General features: G+C 42.1%; 1 protein-coding gene and 2 long non-coding RNA genes across 4 annotated transcripts in view; 1 reads left to right on the plus strand and 2 right to left on the minus strand.

Moving 5' to 3' along the window:
- LOC145458503 (long-chain-fatty-acid--CoA ligase 1-like) overlaps positions 1–17,425 on the minus strand; it is a 62,163-nt gene that overhangs the window by 31,326 nt on the left and 13,412 nt on the right. Inside the window, exon 1 of one of the 2 annotated variants that reach the window (XM_080336886.1) lies at positions 8,231–8,524. The exons of the other annotated variant lie outside the window; for it this stretch is intronic. Within the exon in view, the coding sequence (XP_080193012.1) occupies positions 8,231–8,320 (90 nt within the window). The 5' untranslated portion in view covers positions 8,321–8,524. Of the gene's footprint in view, positions 1–8,230; positions 8,525–17,425 lie in introns of those variants that run through there. 2 annotated transcript variants of the gene reach the window in all.
- LOC145458514 (uncharacterized) lies at positions 529–8,054 on the minus strand. Its single transcript, XR_013921152.1, has 2 exons — positions 7,928–8,054; positions 529–7,636 (listed from the first exon to the last, which is right to left on the minus strand). It is a non-coding gene; the product is annotated as an uncharacterized LOC145458514 (long non-coding RNA).
- LOC145458515 (uncharacterized) lies at positions 9,574–10,967 on the plus strand. Its single transcript, XR_013921153.1, has 2 exons — positions 9,574–10,108; positions 10,575–10,967. It is a non-coding gene; the product is annotated as an uncharacterized LOC145458515 (long non-coding RNA).

Raw genomic sequence — 17,425 nt, forward strand, 5'->3', positions numbered from 1 at the left:
ATAATGGAAATCATCCTTAGAAATAGGGAATGTATGGCATTGCATTGAACTTGCGCAGCGCGATGATATAATTAGTACCGGACTACCGGTACACTATCATCAACTATTCACGCTGCGCCCCAATTGTATCATTGCGAGGAAAACATCGTGTTTTTGTGCGATTCGCAGTGTTAACCAAGCAAAATGTGTATTATGAACGGTTATAAATTCAATATCAAAGGCTTCAATGACTGTATGAGTGTATTGGACGGCTATCAGGCTCCACTTTCACAGCTATCTCGTGTATTTTGCGTAAAATATAGGATCTGGGTTTTTCTGGGTTTATTTCGCCTCCATATCTGGGTTTTTCCGAAATATCCCAGTGGCATCTCTGGTCACTTGGCGAGTGACGGACGTACTACTTTTGAGAAGATGGATCTCTATGTTTTATGTAATAACTAAGTTTTAAAGGATCACCAGTAAATGTTTTCATCGAACACGAACAAAAATTTATAAAAGTCAAGTGTTTTTTTTGTGCCTTTGGAGATATTAGGGTTAGGGTGGGGGTATTAGGGTTGGGGAAAGGGGGATATTAGGGTTGGGTGAAATGAAGATTGGAGGTGGGTTAGGGTGTAATTAGGGTTGGGAGTTAGGGGAATATTAGGGAAAGGGTCAAAGTTGGGGTAAGGCCGAATTCACCAAGTGCCGGGCTCACTGGTAATCCATATTACAATACCTCAGGATATGGCAATCACTAGCGTACAAATTAATATAAACTCGGCGGACGATCGCGTGCCGCTGAGCCAGGGATATCTAGATATCCCTGCGCTGAGCGCAGTTCATTCTCGCTAATTGAGGTCCTGACAGTACTTAGGAAAATACGTCTCTACATTAAGATCGTCGGAAATTTATGCCGCCCAATGTACCTGGTCAACCCAAATGCGTACTGCGTGGTATGAGAAAATTACCGTACGACATTTTATGGCCCAACAAGCAGTTTCTGACGAACTGATACTAGCCTGCGTCTCAAGACGTATTTTTGACACGTCGACCATTAAAGAACATTGGAGATAGAATGGGCATTTCATGATGACGGGGTTTTGGGGTTTGAAACGGGACGGGCTAAGCCATTGTTGGCAGTAACGACTCTGAGCCAGCAATGGCTGCAAGAACATCACACAACAGTACACCGGTATTATGATCCACGCCAGAAGTCACGTGTTTTCTGATTGTTCGGCAAATAGCTTTATTTGCAAATACATAACTAGGACCAGAACTAGAAGTAGTCACTTTTCAAAATCCGCAACTAGAACCATAGGACTGCTCAAAAAAACAGTAGTTACTTCACCGTCAAGTAACTAGATTGGTAGTTTGCACAAGTCTGGTCTGAAAATCGGAATATATCTTGATAATCCCATTATAATTATCCCATTGAATAAATACCATATATTGTCTTGAAGCGTTATCCAGGAAAAGAAAACCCGAATGGACATGTGTTGTGATTTATGTGTGTCGTGTGAAATGTTGGTAGGAAGGAATACGTGTAAGATATATCGTGTACGACGTCGCATTTCTGCGATGTATAATATGTGTGTGATGCATGTATATTATTAATCAACAATGCATTTTGGAAACGATTCTTATATCGTTGTTCGTTGGTACCGTACGGTTGACTCAATAAAATCTCAAGTCGTGGAGACAGAATACAAAAGAAAGCTGTCCTTGAGATCTGGATATATGTGTGTACAAGACAGGCTCTGTGCGTCAGCTAACAAACCGTTCACTACCGTGGACGCTGGTACGTCGAAAGGAAGATTTTCGCAGCGAATACTAAATGTAACCTTCCGGAGTAATATTACTCAAGTATAACAAAGACCTTCGCGCTGCGTCACAGTCAGAACACCGTGATCCAACCTACCTCTCCAAATTAAGTCTCCAGCCAGCACTCCATGATATTCCTTCATTTCAGATATATGAATTTAGGCTAATTCTTAGCTAATGTACAACTGCAATGCGCGCCTCCACTTTATTATTATACTCGTGGATTCCTTTCAATACAGCACGGCTGCTTCGGCATTGTGAATCGTACCGCGTTTTTAAATGCTTCAGATATCAGACCCCACGACGGTCAATTTGGAATACGTGAGTACGCGACTACTCAGTACTCATACGTAACTTGGCCCTCGATATTTCTGTATATTGTCCATAGCAGGGAATAACAATAGGGTTACAATACTTTTGGAATCTGAAAAGTGGACACTTTTTTAAAATTTTCAGACGTAGGCCTACAATACCGGAGTAACATCCGGACAATTAGTAAATTTATTGCGAGTTTGTAGTTGGTTGACTAAAAAAAGGTCAACTTTTTGGCTCAACTCCCGAAAGACCCGCCACGTCGTTACTTCAGTGATAATTTCCTTAACATACATTTAACAAAATTTATCAAAAAGAGGACATTTGGACGTCCTCCAGGGACACTTTCAAAAATGTCAAAGAAGAGGAGAAATCCTCCAAAAAAGGTACCTATGGTGGGGTTACCATATTTCAGAAACCCCAATTCCGGACAAACTTTAGCGTCCACTAGTTGATTTCAAAATGAGTTATGACGTCACAATAGCAAAGCATTGCTCAAAGACCAGAGGTGCTGATAACGATCCGGTTCAGGAGAGTCTGCGTGTTGTGTAACCGGGACCGAAAGCACATGTTTACAGCCTCCTCCCGCCCAAATATACAATGATTTTGAGCCCACACTATAGGGTAATCGATGCAACTTCTGGGGCGGTGCTTGCTGTATGAATCTGGATTATATATGCATCTGGTCGTTAAATTATTTGAATGAATTCTGCCAATAACACTGGTCGTTCCATAGATTATTATATAGCTACTACTCTCCGCCCACATGATAAGAGTTAGCGTTAGAGCTGGTGAAGGATGATGAGTTCGAAAATACAGGGAGCGTAATTGCACATGGTTATGTCATGTTCATGTCCTACCCATAAGATTGTTTATCAGCCTTATGCCGGTGCGCACCACGGAGCTTTATAAACACCCAACATCCAGTGGTTTCAAACCTTTTATGGTCGCGACTCCATCTCCAATTTGAAAACGCAATCTAGATTATTGTGAGCTCAAAAAAACAATATCGACTCTTTGCTCTCGAACACTGCTAAATCGTATTTGCAATGTTGTCTTCGTACTAAATTAATTTGTAAATGGTCCATGATGCTGTGTTCTGTCGAGGCAGACGACTTACGTTGATTATTACGAATAGGAAATTGTTGTGTGTTTGCCCGCGATGTTTTGTGGCATAGGGTTAGGGCCCACATTTATTGCCGCAACAGAGGCCCCACATTTATTGCCGCAACAGAGGGCCCTAACCCTAGCACATCAGGCACTCCTGATATACCACACATACACACGATATGTACAATGTACATATGCATACCATGAGTGCCTGACGTGCTGTGCATATGTCGCTGGATAAGGAAGGAGAAATAGCCTAATGTGGTCAGATGCTCGGCTTTGAATACTGTTATATCGATCCTTCCGTCTATACCAGGGGTCACCAACACGCGGCTCGCGATCAGACTTGAGATTTTGGAACAACGAACGATGAAGCATTTTGAGATGCTGAAATTTATTTCAGTTTTAAAATATTGTTTCAAAATAAGCTATTCTCTTGTGCCCACTGTGAGAAGTAAATTTAAAAGATGCAAAAACAGAAAATGCCACAACAGCAACGCAACAACGACCTCTCTCTCCACGAGTCACACGGGCTCCGAGTCCCAATATCAACGATCATCAAACAACACCATTCGAACTAATTAACAAGCAATCAATCAGTCGCACGCGCTATGATAAGCGTTCGAGGTAACAGTCAGTACACAAAATTTACAAAGGCACATTCCCCGTGATGAATATCACTCTTCATCATCACCATCATCATCTTCTTTCCCTCCTCCTCCGAAGTCTCGTAAGCGCACTGGCCTTCGTCGGGTACGCGTACATCTTCTAAGACCGGACTGGACCTCTTCCCCGACGTGTTCTCGAGTCACACCACTTTCTTGTGCGATCTCTTCGTTGCGCCGCGCTCTATCAGCTTCACCTTCACCACGATCCTCTGGCGAGTGATCGGCAGTTATCCACGTCAACGGTACTCTGGTGAATCGCGGAATACCGAACTTGGCGGATGACTAACACTTCTCGCATCACCGAGGTGCCTCGGGATGTCATCAACCTCCACTTTATGATCTGAAAGTATGTTAGTAATCTTACCAATGTTCCACTTTGTCGTGCATCGGCTGTTCGCCAGCTTCACCCAGACATGGTCTTCAACGGACAAGTCGTGCACCTTGGGCTCGGTTCGGCTTACGGACGTCTCTTCTGACTATTCCAGAAGGGGTTGCGGCATGTATTTGAGAATATCTTCTCAGCCGGCACCAACTTCGTGCTACTCAGCGGAGACAAATTATACCAAAAACACACTTTTGTATACTCACTCCCGTTCTTGCATTCATGGTCTTGATCGTTCTGTGGTGTCGCTCATTTGATATCGACTACAATCAGACGACACGCCCACCTGCATGTATGCGTCGCGAAAGTCCACTAGTGCGCAGTTTGCCGGCATTTGCCTCCATTTCCTCAATTTCTCTTGGCAAACGTCCGCGTCTGCCCCACTGCATTCGACAAGCTCGTTGACTTCTCGGAAATCCAAAACTGGTCGAACCTTGTTTTTATTCTTTCTTGAACGACCCCCATTAGAGGAATTACGCCAGCGGATTTTGATCGAGCCTCCACCAACCAGACGTTGTCAATCCATCGTTCTACTTCTGACCGGAACTTCTCAAAAACCGCAGCGTCTGCGATTCTGTACACTCCGACTCGATTATTCAGCACTGGTGTGCTCTTCCACTCCCACTCGACAATCCACATATTTCCGTTGAAACTGACCGCATAGTTTCTTTTCTCAGCGGACAGATCGCTAGCAACGGCACTTTCAACGGGTCTTCTCGCTGATGGGCTCTTCTCGCTCGCTACAAAGTCGCACGACGCAGTCGCACATATACTTGGACGTCCATGATCCAGTACGAATTTGAAATGCTTCACAACGTCTGTGCCCACGACGAAATCAAGACCAGGAATCAGCGATTTTACCACTACACACCGAACATCGAGAAGTTTTCCATCTATTTCGATCGGAATTATTGCTTCACCTTCAATTCTCATTCTCGCACCATCAGCCGACAACACCACCCCGCAGGATCTGAAAATTCTCCGACCTTTCACTAAACTCAGGTTTACCAAGGATTGAGTACACCCCGTATCAAAAAGTGCCATAATACTTCGACCGCACGCTATAATGGACATCCTAGAAATCAATGCGCCATTTCATCTGATGGCACGTTGCTGGCGCACACAGCTCTCCACCCTCGTTTATCTGTCGTAGGCCAACCTTTTGGCATTATCGAGCAATGTGGCCGCTTTCTTTGCAACGAAAACATACAATTGATTTGCAGAATATTCTTCAACGAGGTCGAGCACACAGAAAACACTGCACTCTTCTTTCTTCACCATAAGAATTGGCAACGGCGCTCATCTCGGCACTATCCTATCCATGATCGGCAACGAGGGCACGCGCTATCGACAGCACCTTCGTCAATTTGAACTGCTCCACCTTTGGTATCGCCCTTATCTGAGCAGACACACGTTTTGGCAACCCCACAGCAAAATATAATTTTAACAACGCATCACAGGCGAAGGCACGCAACATAGCCTCTTCGATGCGATTTTCGTCCTTCTTCTAAGTCTCCGGTAACTGGTCGTACACGGCAACTGCGTCACCGTCGAGATACATCGGGATTACTACAGCCAAATTCTCAAGTTTTAGCAAAGCTTTTGCCAGTTTCGCCTGCTTTATCCATATAAGCCAATGATGATGTTGCGATATCACCCGCTCGATCATACAGCGTCAACACATCCGTCACCTTGAAACTGGCCATTCTTGCTGATGGGCCGCGATAGCTTGTGAGAAGTATATTTAAAAGATGCAAAAACAGAGAATGCTACAACTGCAACGCAACAACGGCAAAACGACCTCTCTCTCCACGGGTCACACGAGCTCCAAGTCCCAATATTCACGACCATCAAACAACACCATTCGAACTAAGTAACGAGCAATCAATCAGTCGCAGGCGCTGGCGCTATGATCAGCGTCCGAGGTACACAAAATCTACAAAGGCACACCCACCAACATCCCTATATTACTCTTTAAATGCAATGGCTTCGGCGATCGCAACAGTATGCCATCAGACACACCCACTAACATCACTATATTCCTCTTTCAATGTAATGGCTTCGGCGATCGCAATAGTATGCCATCTAGGGTGAATCAGATAATATGAATGGGCACATTTCCTTGACATGCAATGACCAAGACACTGCCAAGACCGAGACATTACATAACAGATTAGGGCTTCCACAATATCAAATCTTACGAGAGGATAGTCTTTCAGCTAGTACCGTGTCTCGGTAAGCCCAATATCGATTCCGAGGTCACTGAAAAGCGTTAAAGATCATGATATCCTTCACTTTATTTCTTTATTAAGTTATTACTTCATTTGCGGTAACTATGCCCGTCGTCCATGAACAGCATTGTACTAATGAAAGCTTTGAAAACGTGGCTGTTAGAAATTGTTTGGCTATTTCAGGGGTCAGCAAACCCCGGCTATAGCAATGATTTTTCATGACACGCCAAATGATTTCACGCAAACGACATATGGAGGTCATGTTTTTGCGTAAAGTCAAACAGAAGGTTTCAAAATGTACAAAGCCCCGAGTATTTTAGGGCAGATTTTACCTATCCTGAAAATATTTTCCGCGCTTCGCACAATTTATTGAAGTCTGATGTCTTGATTATAATGTGGGAGCCCGCAATATATATAAAATGTGAATGAAAATATGATCAGGCACTGAACCACCTAGAATTCGCCCTCCAAGTCTGAATTATCGGCATTGTCCGAACAATCGAAGAGCCGCAATGGGTCATTGTTATGGTCATTGTTTGTGGTCATCCGATCGTTCTGAACAATGCAGATTTTAGGTGTTGAGGGTGATTTTTCATCCAAGTACGGAGTCTGACCATATTTTGATTGATATTTTCGAAATCAGTGCGACAGTAGCTTTCGATCAAGACCAGATTCAGTAAATTCTAAGCTCGGGAAGATAACTTTTGGACTGCCAGAAATCCTACAGTAGCTGCCGTAAAATAAGTCTGAGTAAAGCTTCAACGAAGCTGCAAAATCGGTCGTTGCCATTCCATGTTTACATTCTATAATCACATCAACCATAATGTGACGGTAAACAGACTTGAATGATGCAGGGGTGGGCTCATTTTCAATCATGATCAGACCGTATTTCGTAACACTTATTGACCTGGCACTTATTGGGCGTGGTACCAGGAACAGTAGACTTGGAACACAACCAAATCAACCACAGAATATCGATGATTGCGTGACTGAAAATAAATTGAATAGTATATTCATATTGAAAGAAACCCGAATATTTTCGGCTGACAGACTGACATTGAAAATAAATTATGGAAATATTATGTACAAACACAGGCGATTGGTCGGGTGCGGTAGCGAACAAAATCTATTCCCTTCGCGACGAATACTCCAAGAATCACTGGCGTAACGGATGTCGTCACTGTTTCTTGCTGTACAATGTGTACATTTATTGTGGCTTCCATGTGCCATCAACCAAAGAGGAGATAAGAGATGAAGCGGTCAAGCACGAGTGATGCGGTCATGCACAGTTGGGTAAGGCATGACGTCATACCTTGCTACTTTACAGGGAAGCATCATCATAATACATACAATAACCCACGTAACAGTCACCAGGTGCTGCAAAACGGTTGACGTGAAATGTTATGAAATTGAATGTTTTGCACGCAAGCCGATAAAAATTTGACATTTTGGCACGCGGTACACAAAAGGTTGCCGGCCCTGGCTTATTTTGTCTCCACATTATATTCCTGCGGCCCACGGATTGTACGAAATTCGAAAAGTGGCCCGCGACCCGTTTAGAGTTGGCTGCCCCTGGTCTATACCATGCATATCCTATCCATGTATCACATCTTGCAGTATTGCATTTTTATCATGTCCGTTATGCTTTGCAAATAAAGATGCTCTCTATGATAGGCAGCGGTCCATTACAAGTCCGCTTTTCGCGATGAAACATTTCCGTTACTCACGTCGTAGAGAACGCTCTGTGCCTGTAAACATTCTGCCGGGTCCTTGTCCAGAACAAAGTCACTCCATCTGTAATCCGACGTCGGCTCCATGATATAAGCAACTAAATCTAGTTTCTATCGGCTTTTAACAACAATATATCCGTAAATCGCGTGTTCAGGCCCCGACCTCACGCTTATCTGCGTCACAATGTCTACGAATAACCCTACAGAGGCGGCGTCTCCCGTCACGATGCCACAACTACCAATCAAAGACAAGAATTTGATCGCATCTTTTGCAGCCTGATTCAAGCTTCAATTTGAAGCTCATTCCATATAGGCTACTCAAACACAATATTATACTTATTTCGTATGCTATATTATCTTGTGCAAGAGCAACAGATGACCTTAACGCGTATTTTGCATTTGCTTCTTCTGAAATATGAACTGTTTTTTCAGCTGTTCCTTTCTAGCACTGATCTATTGAATTCACACTTTCATTCATACTGGACAAAGTCGACCAAATTCCAACCACACCTTAAGCTGGCTAAACGAATGATGAATTATGATCAGCAATACGTGACGGCACGGTTGGTCAGCCATGAGCTTGATGACTTGTAACTTGCAACCCCAAACTTACAACGAATCAAAATTGGGCGTAAACAAAAGGTAGTGTGGCACTGATTCCGAAATATATATATAATCTGATCAGGGCACTGCAACTGCCATCAAAGTTGAAAATGGTCAATATTCCAAACAATACAATGACAACAACGACCTATTGGGGTGCTTCTATTGTCCGCAACAATGCCCAATTCTCATTGTATCTGGTCGCCCAACTGTGCAGTCACGTGTTACTCATCTGTGATCTTACAAAGTGTGATTATAGATAACTAACCTCCGTAGGTTAGTTATCTATAGTGTGACACAGACTCGATATTATCAGTGAACAGACATTATCTGCCAGGCTCTAATCTTGGCCATTATAATTATGAACCGGTAATCTTGTTCTTATCTAATCTAGTTTATGAAATGTTTCTTCGCTCTAATTCTAATCGAGTTTGTCAATTATTTCTACGCTCTAGATTGCTAATTTCACGTTTTCCTGAAAATGTTACGTAGAACTGTATCGTGCGAAACAAGCCAATCTTGCTGTTCAAACATTTGTGATTCTTATGCTTACAAGAGTGAACTGAACTTCATCTAATATTAATGCATTTGAAAATTCAGTAATTGTAATTTAATTTGGAAAATTTTTTGGAGCTATAGGTCTAATGCTGATTCTAATCTAATTTTGGAAGATCTGTATACTGTAGCTATAATTTTAATTATATTAGCAAATTTGGAATAAAACTGCTTGTGCTTAACTACCATTCTAATCCAATCTCATTTGGAAAAGCTGAAAACGTTCTAGTTGTAAGCCTTGAACACAACGCGAATGCAAATGGCAGTTACGCAAGTAGCTTTATGCGCTCAAAAACCAACATTGATCATGTGACATCTCGAATCAATCAGCTATGTTTAAACCGACTTCGTGCAACAGATTGCAGTTCACATCCGGTATGACGTTATCGTGTTGCAAACCATTATGAAAATTAGTTATGATTGAGTTGACGAATGACGTGTCAATTTGATCTAAGACCACTTGAACATTTTATAATACAAATATGACAAAGAAAGGACTGAAGTCGAAAACAAAGAAAATGTTGTAAAGGACAATGTCGTTTTATAGTTGCAGTTAAATGAACCCCTAGTCCATGTAGCCCTGGTGTTGAAGATACTACGATTCTTTGGCTCTTCTTCGACATACCCGGGAGATCAAATATATCAAAATTTATAAACGGAAAAATAAATTCGTTTTTCGTGCTGGGTACGGAATATTAAGGTTGGAAGGGGGTTAGGGTTATGGTAGGCTTACCATACGTCCTCTTTTAAGAGGATTTGTCCTCTTTTTTGACTTTTTTGAAAGTGTCCTCGGAGGACGCCCTTTTGTCCTCTTTTTTGAGATTTTGTCCTCTTTTTTGAAAATTTAGGTCAGATTTAGAGGAAATTGCGAGTGATATGCCGCAAATTAGCGCAGAAGTGAAGCTCAGGCGGGTATTTCGGAGGGAAAAGTGGTGATTTCAGCTCTGAGCGAAAAGAAGACCTTTTTTTTTTTTAGTCATCCACCTAGCAATGTGGAGTGAAAAACGTGTTTTTGATCTCTGAGCGGAAGTGATGACCTTTTTTTTTTTTAGTCATCCACCTAGCAATGTGGAGTGAAAAACGTGTTTTTGATCTTTGATCTTTGATTCTACTCCGGTTTTGTATCTTGCAAATTTCTGAAAAAGTGTCCTCTTTTGGCATTTTCAAAATATGGTAAGCCTAGGTTATGGTATCCTGATATTATGGTTGTGGCTGAGAGATATTAGGCTTAGGGGATGACAGATAGGCCTTTGTGTGAATGACGTATATTAGGGTTAGGGGTGATAAAATCGCCGAATTAGCGTCCGAAACCCGCGATCTCAATATATTTTATCCCTCAACCCTAACATCTCCCGCTCACAACCCTAATATCCCTCCCCAGCAACCCTAATATCTCCCACTCACAACCCTAATATCTCCCGCTCACAACCCTAATATCCCTCCCCAACAACCCTAATATCTCCCGCTCACAACCCTAATATCCCTCCCCAGCAACCCTAATATCCCTCCCCAGCAACCCTAATATCTCCCACTCACAACCCTAATATCCCTCCCCAACAACCCTAATATCTCCCACTCACTACCCTAATATTCCTCCCCAAAAACCCTAATATCCCTCTCAACAACCCTAATATCTCCAACCCAAAACCAATGTTCCCTCTAAGCCGCGCACGTGCGCAAATGTGCAGTGCTGAGACGGTCTCTGCGCACAGAAAATCTAAGTTGCGCACAAAAAATCTGAAGTGATGACTTTTTTGTAGTCGCTGCGCACTGTTCTCTAAGGGACCGCGCAAGCGCGCAGATTCGTGAAAGATCAGAGGAAAAATTGTCGGGGGCAAATAGTGTTATCGCTGAAGTCTGAAACCGTATGGGTCGTAAAGGTAAATATTGCGCTCTGTGAAGAAATGATAATTTGCAATGACGTGCGCCTCACGAAAGAAGTTTTTCTTTTAGTATATGGTCTCCTACGCGTGAGCGATACTGATATCATTTCAATAGCGCAATCTTTTCTGGGAGAATGGCGAAATAACAGGGTTTAACAAAGTTATCAATAACAATGGGCTAGCTCGAAGTTAATCATCGAGATACTAGCGAATAGTATTCTATGGGTGGCATAAACATTGCACAAGGTTTGCTGTACAATTGCATGCCGTGAATTTTCGAAGTCATCACTTACATATGGCAAATCTGATCAAGCATGGTGACATAGGATAATATGCAGAATATGCAAGTAGAAGCACCAATATTGTTGAAAAATCCATTCCCTTGCAAACGTTGATCGGGAAATGCTTCAACTGCACACCGTAGGGCGTTGAATTACATCGGCTTATCAGCAGCCCAAATTTTGATTTTATTCGATTCGTTTGAACGGGAAGCTTCCGTCGATAAGGTCATACGCTAATATTGTTCTTGCTTCAGTCAGACTTGAATATTCGCATCACAGTGTTGGGATGAATCGAGTCAACTTTTTCGTACGACTTGACTTGACTCGAGTCACTTTGCAAAAATGACTTGATTTGACTTTCGGATTGAATCGTGACTCGGAGCAAAATCTTTGAGTCAATTTCAAGTCATCAATAAGTAAACGGTGTCGACAAAATCCCTGTATCATGTGTATATTCGGATTATTAGCAATACGCCGGTGACACTTGTGAGAGCAACCAGTCATTCACATATTGTACGTTTCACTGGTCCTCCATTGTTACATCACAAATATATTGGCCGCAAACGAAATGATCACTGCTGACGTTGCCGTAGGAGTATAAGCATAAGCATAAGTCAGGGGTCGGCAACCTTTTGCTAGTCGCGGGCCAAATTCCGAGTGCACAACTTTTAACGCTCACGTCGGTTTAGTACCCTACATTGCTGCAATCTCAATCATACAAATCACAAAAAGGGTAAAACACATATATTTACACTTCAACAACGCAGCATAAATGTGACACTTGGCGCAGCATGCTTTATGAAAGAATTTCAACTTCTAATGGCAAGTCAGATGAAGCAACAATCAGACCACATTCTAAATGGGCGTTAGAATACGTCATCTTAGCTTGCTCTTTGTGAATTCCATTGTTTTAAACTATTTTTCACATGCGTACGTGCTATCAAAAGTCGATGCCATTTCTGTTGCATTGTTGGTCAAGCTGGGATAATGACCCATTTCAAGAACGTACTCTTTGTCAAAGTCATGCAGCGATATGCTCTTTGTATGAAATTTGTCTTTCAATTCAACTGCATCGCATTTCAAAAGGGCCTATTTGAAATTTTCAGGCAACGGTATTGGCGCTCACATTAAACCGAGTACTGAGTAGTCAGAATTTATTTTGTACAGAACGAATGTCGGAAAAGCGGGTGGAAATTCAGTAATTAAATTTCGTATCATAGTTACAAAGGTATAGAGCTGGTACTAGAGGTTTACTCTCCGCCAGTATAGGAAAGTGAACATAATCTTCTTTTTACTGTTGACATTCCCAGAGTCGCAGTTTTGTTTCGAATGCGCCTCGACATCTCATGTATTCAGTTATTTCCTCCTGACGTTGCAAATTCAATTTGTTAAATGTGACGTTAAATGTACTACGAAAGCAAGATTAGATACCCATTTTCGACGACAAGATTATGAGCCGGCGATGTTTGTATTTTCAAGGAAAGTTGCTATTTCGTTTCTCAGTTCATACACTCGTGCAAGGATAGCGGCTCGACTAAATGTGCGAACATGGCAGATATACAGGACATCGCCATATTGATTCTCTGCTTCTAGTAATATATGGGGTAGGCTAACTGTCGGTGATCCAAGTTTGTGAGACAAAATCAGCTTTCCCCACTGTGTCCAAAACACTATTCAGGTTTGTTGTCTTGGCGTACAATGTCTTCTGGAGAATTAAACTGCAGATGACTAACCTACGGGGGCTGGTTATCTCAAATGAAACGGAAAGTTTGAGATTTTGTCATGGCGTCAGAGATGTTCCAAGCGTTTTTGAAGCAGGGGAACTGCACCTTCAATGTCGCACCCTATCAGAGTGGCAACCCCTTAAAAAGTACGGTATACCTATGGTTGCGCGATACACACGCTTTATAAGCACTGGTCTAGTCTACTCTACATACATTCTCCATTTCCTACTTTTAGTACGAGATAGGCTAATAATCAACAGCATTCGCATCAGTTTTATGGCGCGTAACAATAGAACAATACGACGTAGGATACTTACATCGTAGCAACGCCGCATTCTTACCAAGCAGTGCCGCAGTGCTGCACTGCAGATTGGAACTCATTACGAAACGGCGGGCCGTATTCTTGTGGTAACTAATTATTTCGTCGCGGGCCGGACGATTTCGCTTGGCGGGCCGGATCCGGCCCGCGGGCCGTAGGTTGCCGACCCTTGGCCTAAGTAGATTAATTTAATAGCAACGTATCTATGTTTCTTAGACGGCTGTGCTTACATTGCGCAGTGCTCACCTTTACCAACCATCTTGTATGATTTAAATAGAATGAATATAGTTCATAAATTTATATTCTCATGTATGTATAGCTGGGTAGTGTATCATATCTATTGGTTTGAACTTCTCGAGGCTTCGTATTCGAATTACTATTTTGGCTGATAATAACATTAATAGCAGACTGTGGCATGTAACTATACAGTTACTCACGTATTTTATTAGTAATTCTACGTGTGCGTGTGCGGTACAATGCAATTTTCCATGTATATTTATTAGGGTTGTCCAAAATTTGAAAAATTTCGAAAATGCTGCGTTGTAATGTCTTATTCTATAGATTATTGATTAAAAACATCAACAAGCCTGAAAGAAGCTCTCAGGAACGTCGTTAAGATTTCTTACAAAGCGTTTGAAAGTAGCCGTCTGCATGTGGGCGGGGGATCGATGAAGTGGGCGGGCAATCACGAACCTAGAATTTTGATTGGTTGGAACCTGTAATAATAAGCTACTGATTGGCTGAAATACTGATTTTGTGATCATTGCTGGTCACGATTTCGTTCTACTCTGTTGTGTTGGTTTGCAGCCATTTCTGTTCGTGGCATTGGCGATATGGTAAATTGACGTTGTTAATGCTGCCATCGACAACAGCATAACGATCCAGTAATATATTTTCTACCTGAACACTGTGTATAACAGTTTTGTTACTTCTTGCACAGGAGCTTGGCCAATTAAGATAAGAATGAACTAGATGCATGCATCGTGCTACCTTCGAGCCTTCTAAAACATACCAGTTGACAACGACTGTAACTCATAAATTGCAAACCAGTAGTCAATTTCTCCTTATGGCTTGTTATGGTAAGTCGACGTCTCTCTCTAAAACGAACGCATATTACACTTTTTATTCAAGATTTAACAAAGGCAAAAATGCTATTTACAAAAGGCATCATTAAAAAGTATATCGCAGGGTCAGTGTTGCAGATCACTGGCCTTTGATAAGAGTAGACTTCCTGCTGTCTCCAAAAATCTTCCTATGCTGTTCCACAGCTTGAAGCAAACTGTCTCTTTGCTGTTCATTGTCAGTCAAGATTGCAGCATAGTCTGTGCTTAGCTTGACACCTCTTTCTGCGGCATCATTAACGACTTTGACAGAACTAACGTAGCAATTCATTTTATTGAATGAATCTGAAAAGTGCCAATCATCAACCGGTTGACGCAGCCAATCCCCAGAGCATTCAAAAACTTCAAATATGTACCACGACTGGGGCCCAATAAGGTCAGACAACGTACTGTCCTTGTTGATCTGTATAGTTGCATTCAATGAGGGTGGGCCCCTTCTGAAACTGGAAGTTCGCTCTACTTGCAGGAGCGCCTTTGCCATATTTTCCCGGGTTTCCTTGCTTTCCGTCGGTGAAAACAAGGCGTATACAGCGGTTTCCTCAACAATATACCAGTCGTGCTTCAAAAGCTTTCGTGAAGCAGCTGTGGAAACTTGCTCATCATATTCCTTATAACTCAACATGTGCTGAACGAATCTCAAGTCATTACCAGCTGCATCACGACCAATGCTTGAATCCACCCACGCAGGGATATAAAAGAGAACCAAAAATAAATTGAAGCGGCGCAGCAGTTCAACTTCTTCAGATTTGTAATCTAATTGGTCGGCCCACATGAACATCTTTTGAGCATACAGAATTGTACCCATCCATCTCGCATGGTGTGCTGCACCAGGTTTGTGATGACGTATATCTTCATCTGCACCGAGAAGAGCAAGAGCATTAGTCACACATTGCTTGTAGTCATCCCGTGTGAAAAAATCTTTTCTGTTCAACAGTAGCTTGAACTTATCAACTATCATTGCAGCTCGTTCAGCAAAACATAGAGGAATAGTCAGAGTCTTGAATTGCTGTTCCCTGTCAAGACTGCTCCAGTTCCTTTTGAGGTGGGCAAACCATGCATTCTCTGGTCCAGTTGTGGCCTTTCCAAATAAAGATTTCCAAACGTCTTTCACTACCAGCTCATACACATGGTGCCGACATGCATGGTAGAACACCTTCCTTCCTAGAAGGTCTTCAAGAATCTTTGCCGCACCCTTCTTCCAGCCGCTGTTGCTTGCTGTAGTGTCAAAAACCAAAGCTGTTACAGCATCTTTTATATTCCAACTTTCAATTATGTTGAAAGTGGTTTCTGCTTGCGTCTGACCTGCAGCATTTTGCATCTTTTGAATGCCAAGTAGTTTTCCTTCTGAGTATTGAGGATGACAAGATAGGACAATTGACAGAGCCTCATACCGATTTCCTAATCTATCCTCTGTGAGCTTTCCATCCCAATGAATAGCAACATGTTGAGGTTTATTTTCTGCAAATTTTTCTGAAATATCCTTGGAAATTTCAAGACGATTTGTTTCCCTGGCTCTCTTTGTCGAAGATCTTGACAGAGAGAACATTGCTATGTCACCGCCACAAGCCGTAATAAATGCTCCGATCAGCATTGTTGCCTTGTTGTCTGTTATTTGCAATCGATCCAGAGCTTGGGACACATGGGTATTATTCATAATATTTTTAGGTGCCATCAGCTTAATGGCTGTCGAGGTGCCAAGACCAACATCAGCATCATAATCAGAACTTGAACTCAAACTATCACCCTCTTTTGAAGATGAAGAAGATGCTAAAACAACATAGTCATTAGTCATCACTTGAGTCATGTTGAATGTTTTTAACAGTTCTATCCGCCATGGTTGCTGTTTTCTTTTCGATGTCTTTAGCGAGAATCTTGTCTCTTCCCAACATTATGCATTTGCGAGATTGCTGTTGATCTTCATAGAATGCAATGTCTTCGAGCTTTCTATCATGTGATAGATAAATGTCATTTTGTATTATTGCTATCGCATCTGTACTTCCAATATCCCACAACTTGTCCAAATCTTCCGTGAATTTTTTCCTCTTACCCTTGGGATCACTTTCCCGTTTCATGGTCGCCTTCAGAAAAATATATTTTTTGTTCAGTTTTTCAAGTAATTTCACCGCATTTCCTTTAAGTATTGTGGCAATTCTCGCCATTTGCCACACTGTCATGACATCATGAACCACCACATTACATAGCTCACGAGTAGGGGTTGACTGAGGGCAATGGTCTTTCAGATGCAGAAAGTAACTCATTACTTCTCGCAAGGTTGGTAATCTCGAGCCACAGATGTAATCGCAAGCATATCCGACCAAGTAATGCTCAGATCGAGATCTTGTTCTTCTCTGTGGCAAGTGCACAGTCTTCCGCCGTTTTGCCTCTGCCATGACAGTAATATTTTTGCCTTCTATCATAAATTACAGCTACGCCTAAAACATTTAAGTAACAAGTGTTACATTACGACTATTAACTCACCAACCCACAATGCCCTTGTACATAACCACAACCACTACTAACAAAATCGACCTCATCAGAACAGAAAATGCTGCTGCAACTAAAACATTGAGCAAGGAACAAGTGTTGCATTACAACTATTGATGCATCAACCCACAATGCGCTTTACAAATTCCCGTCTCTACTAACAGACTCGACCTCCGCAAAACAGAAACTACTGCTACAACTGATACATTCGAAGAACCACTG

Source organism: Botryllus schlosseri, chromosome 16, assembly GCF_051294905.1.
Source record: "Botryllus schlosseri isolate E-star chromosome 16, Bs_hap1, whole genome shotgun sequence".
Classification (NCBI taxonomy): domain Eukaryota; kingdom Metazoa; phylum Chordata; class Ascidiacea; order Stolidobranchia; family Styelidae; genus Botryllus; species Botryllus schlosseri.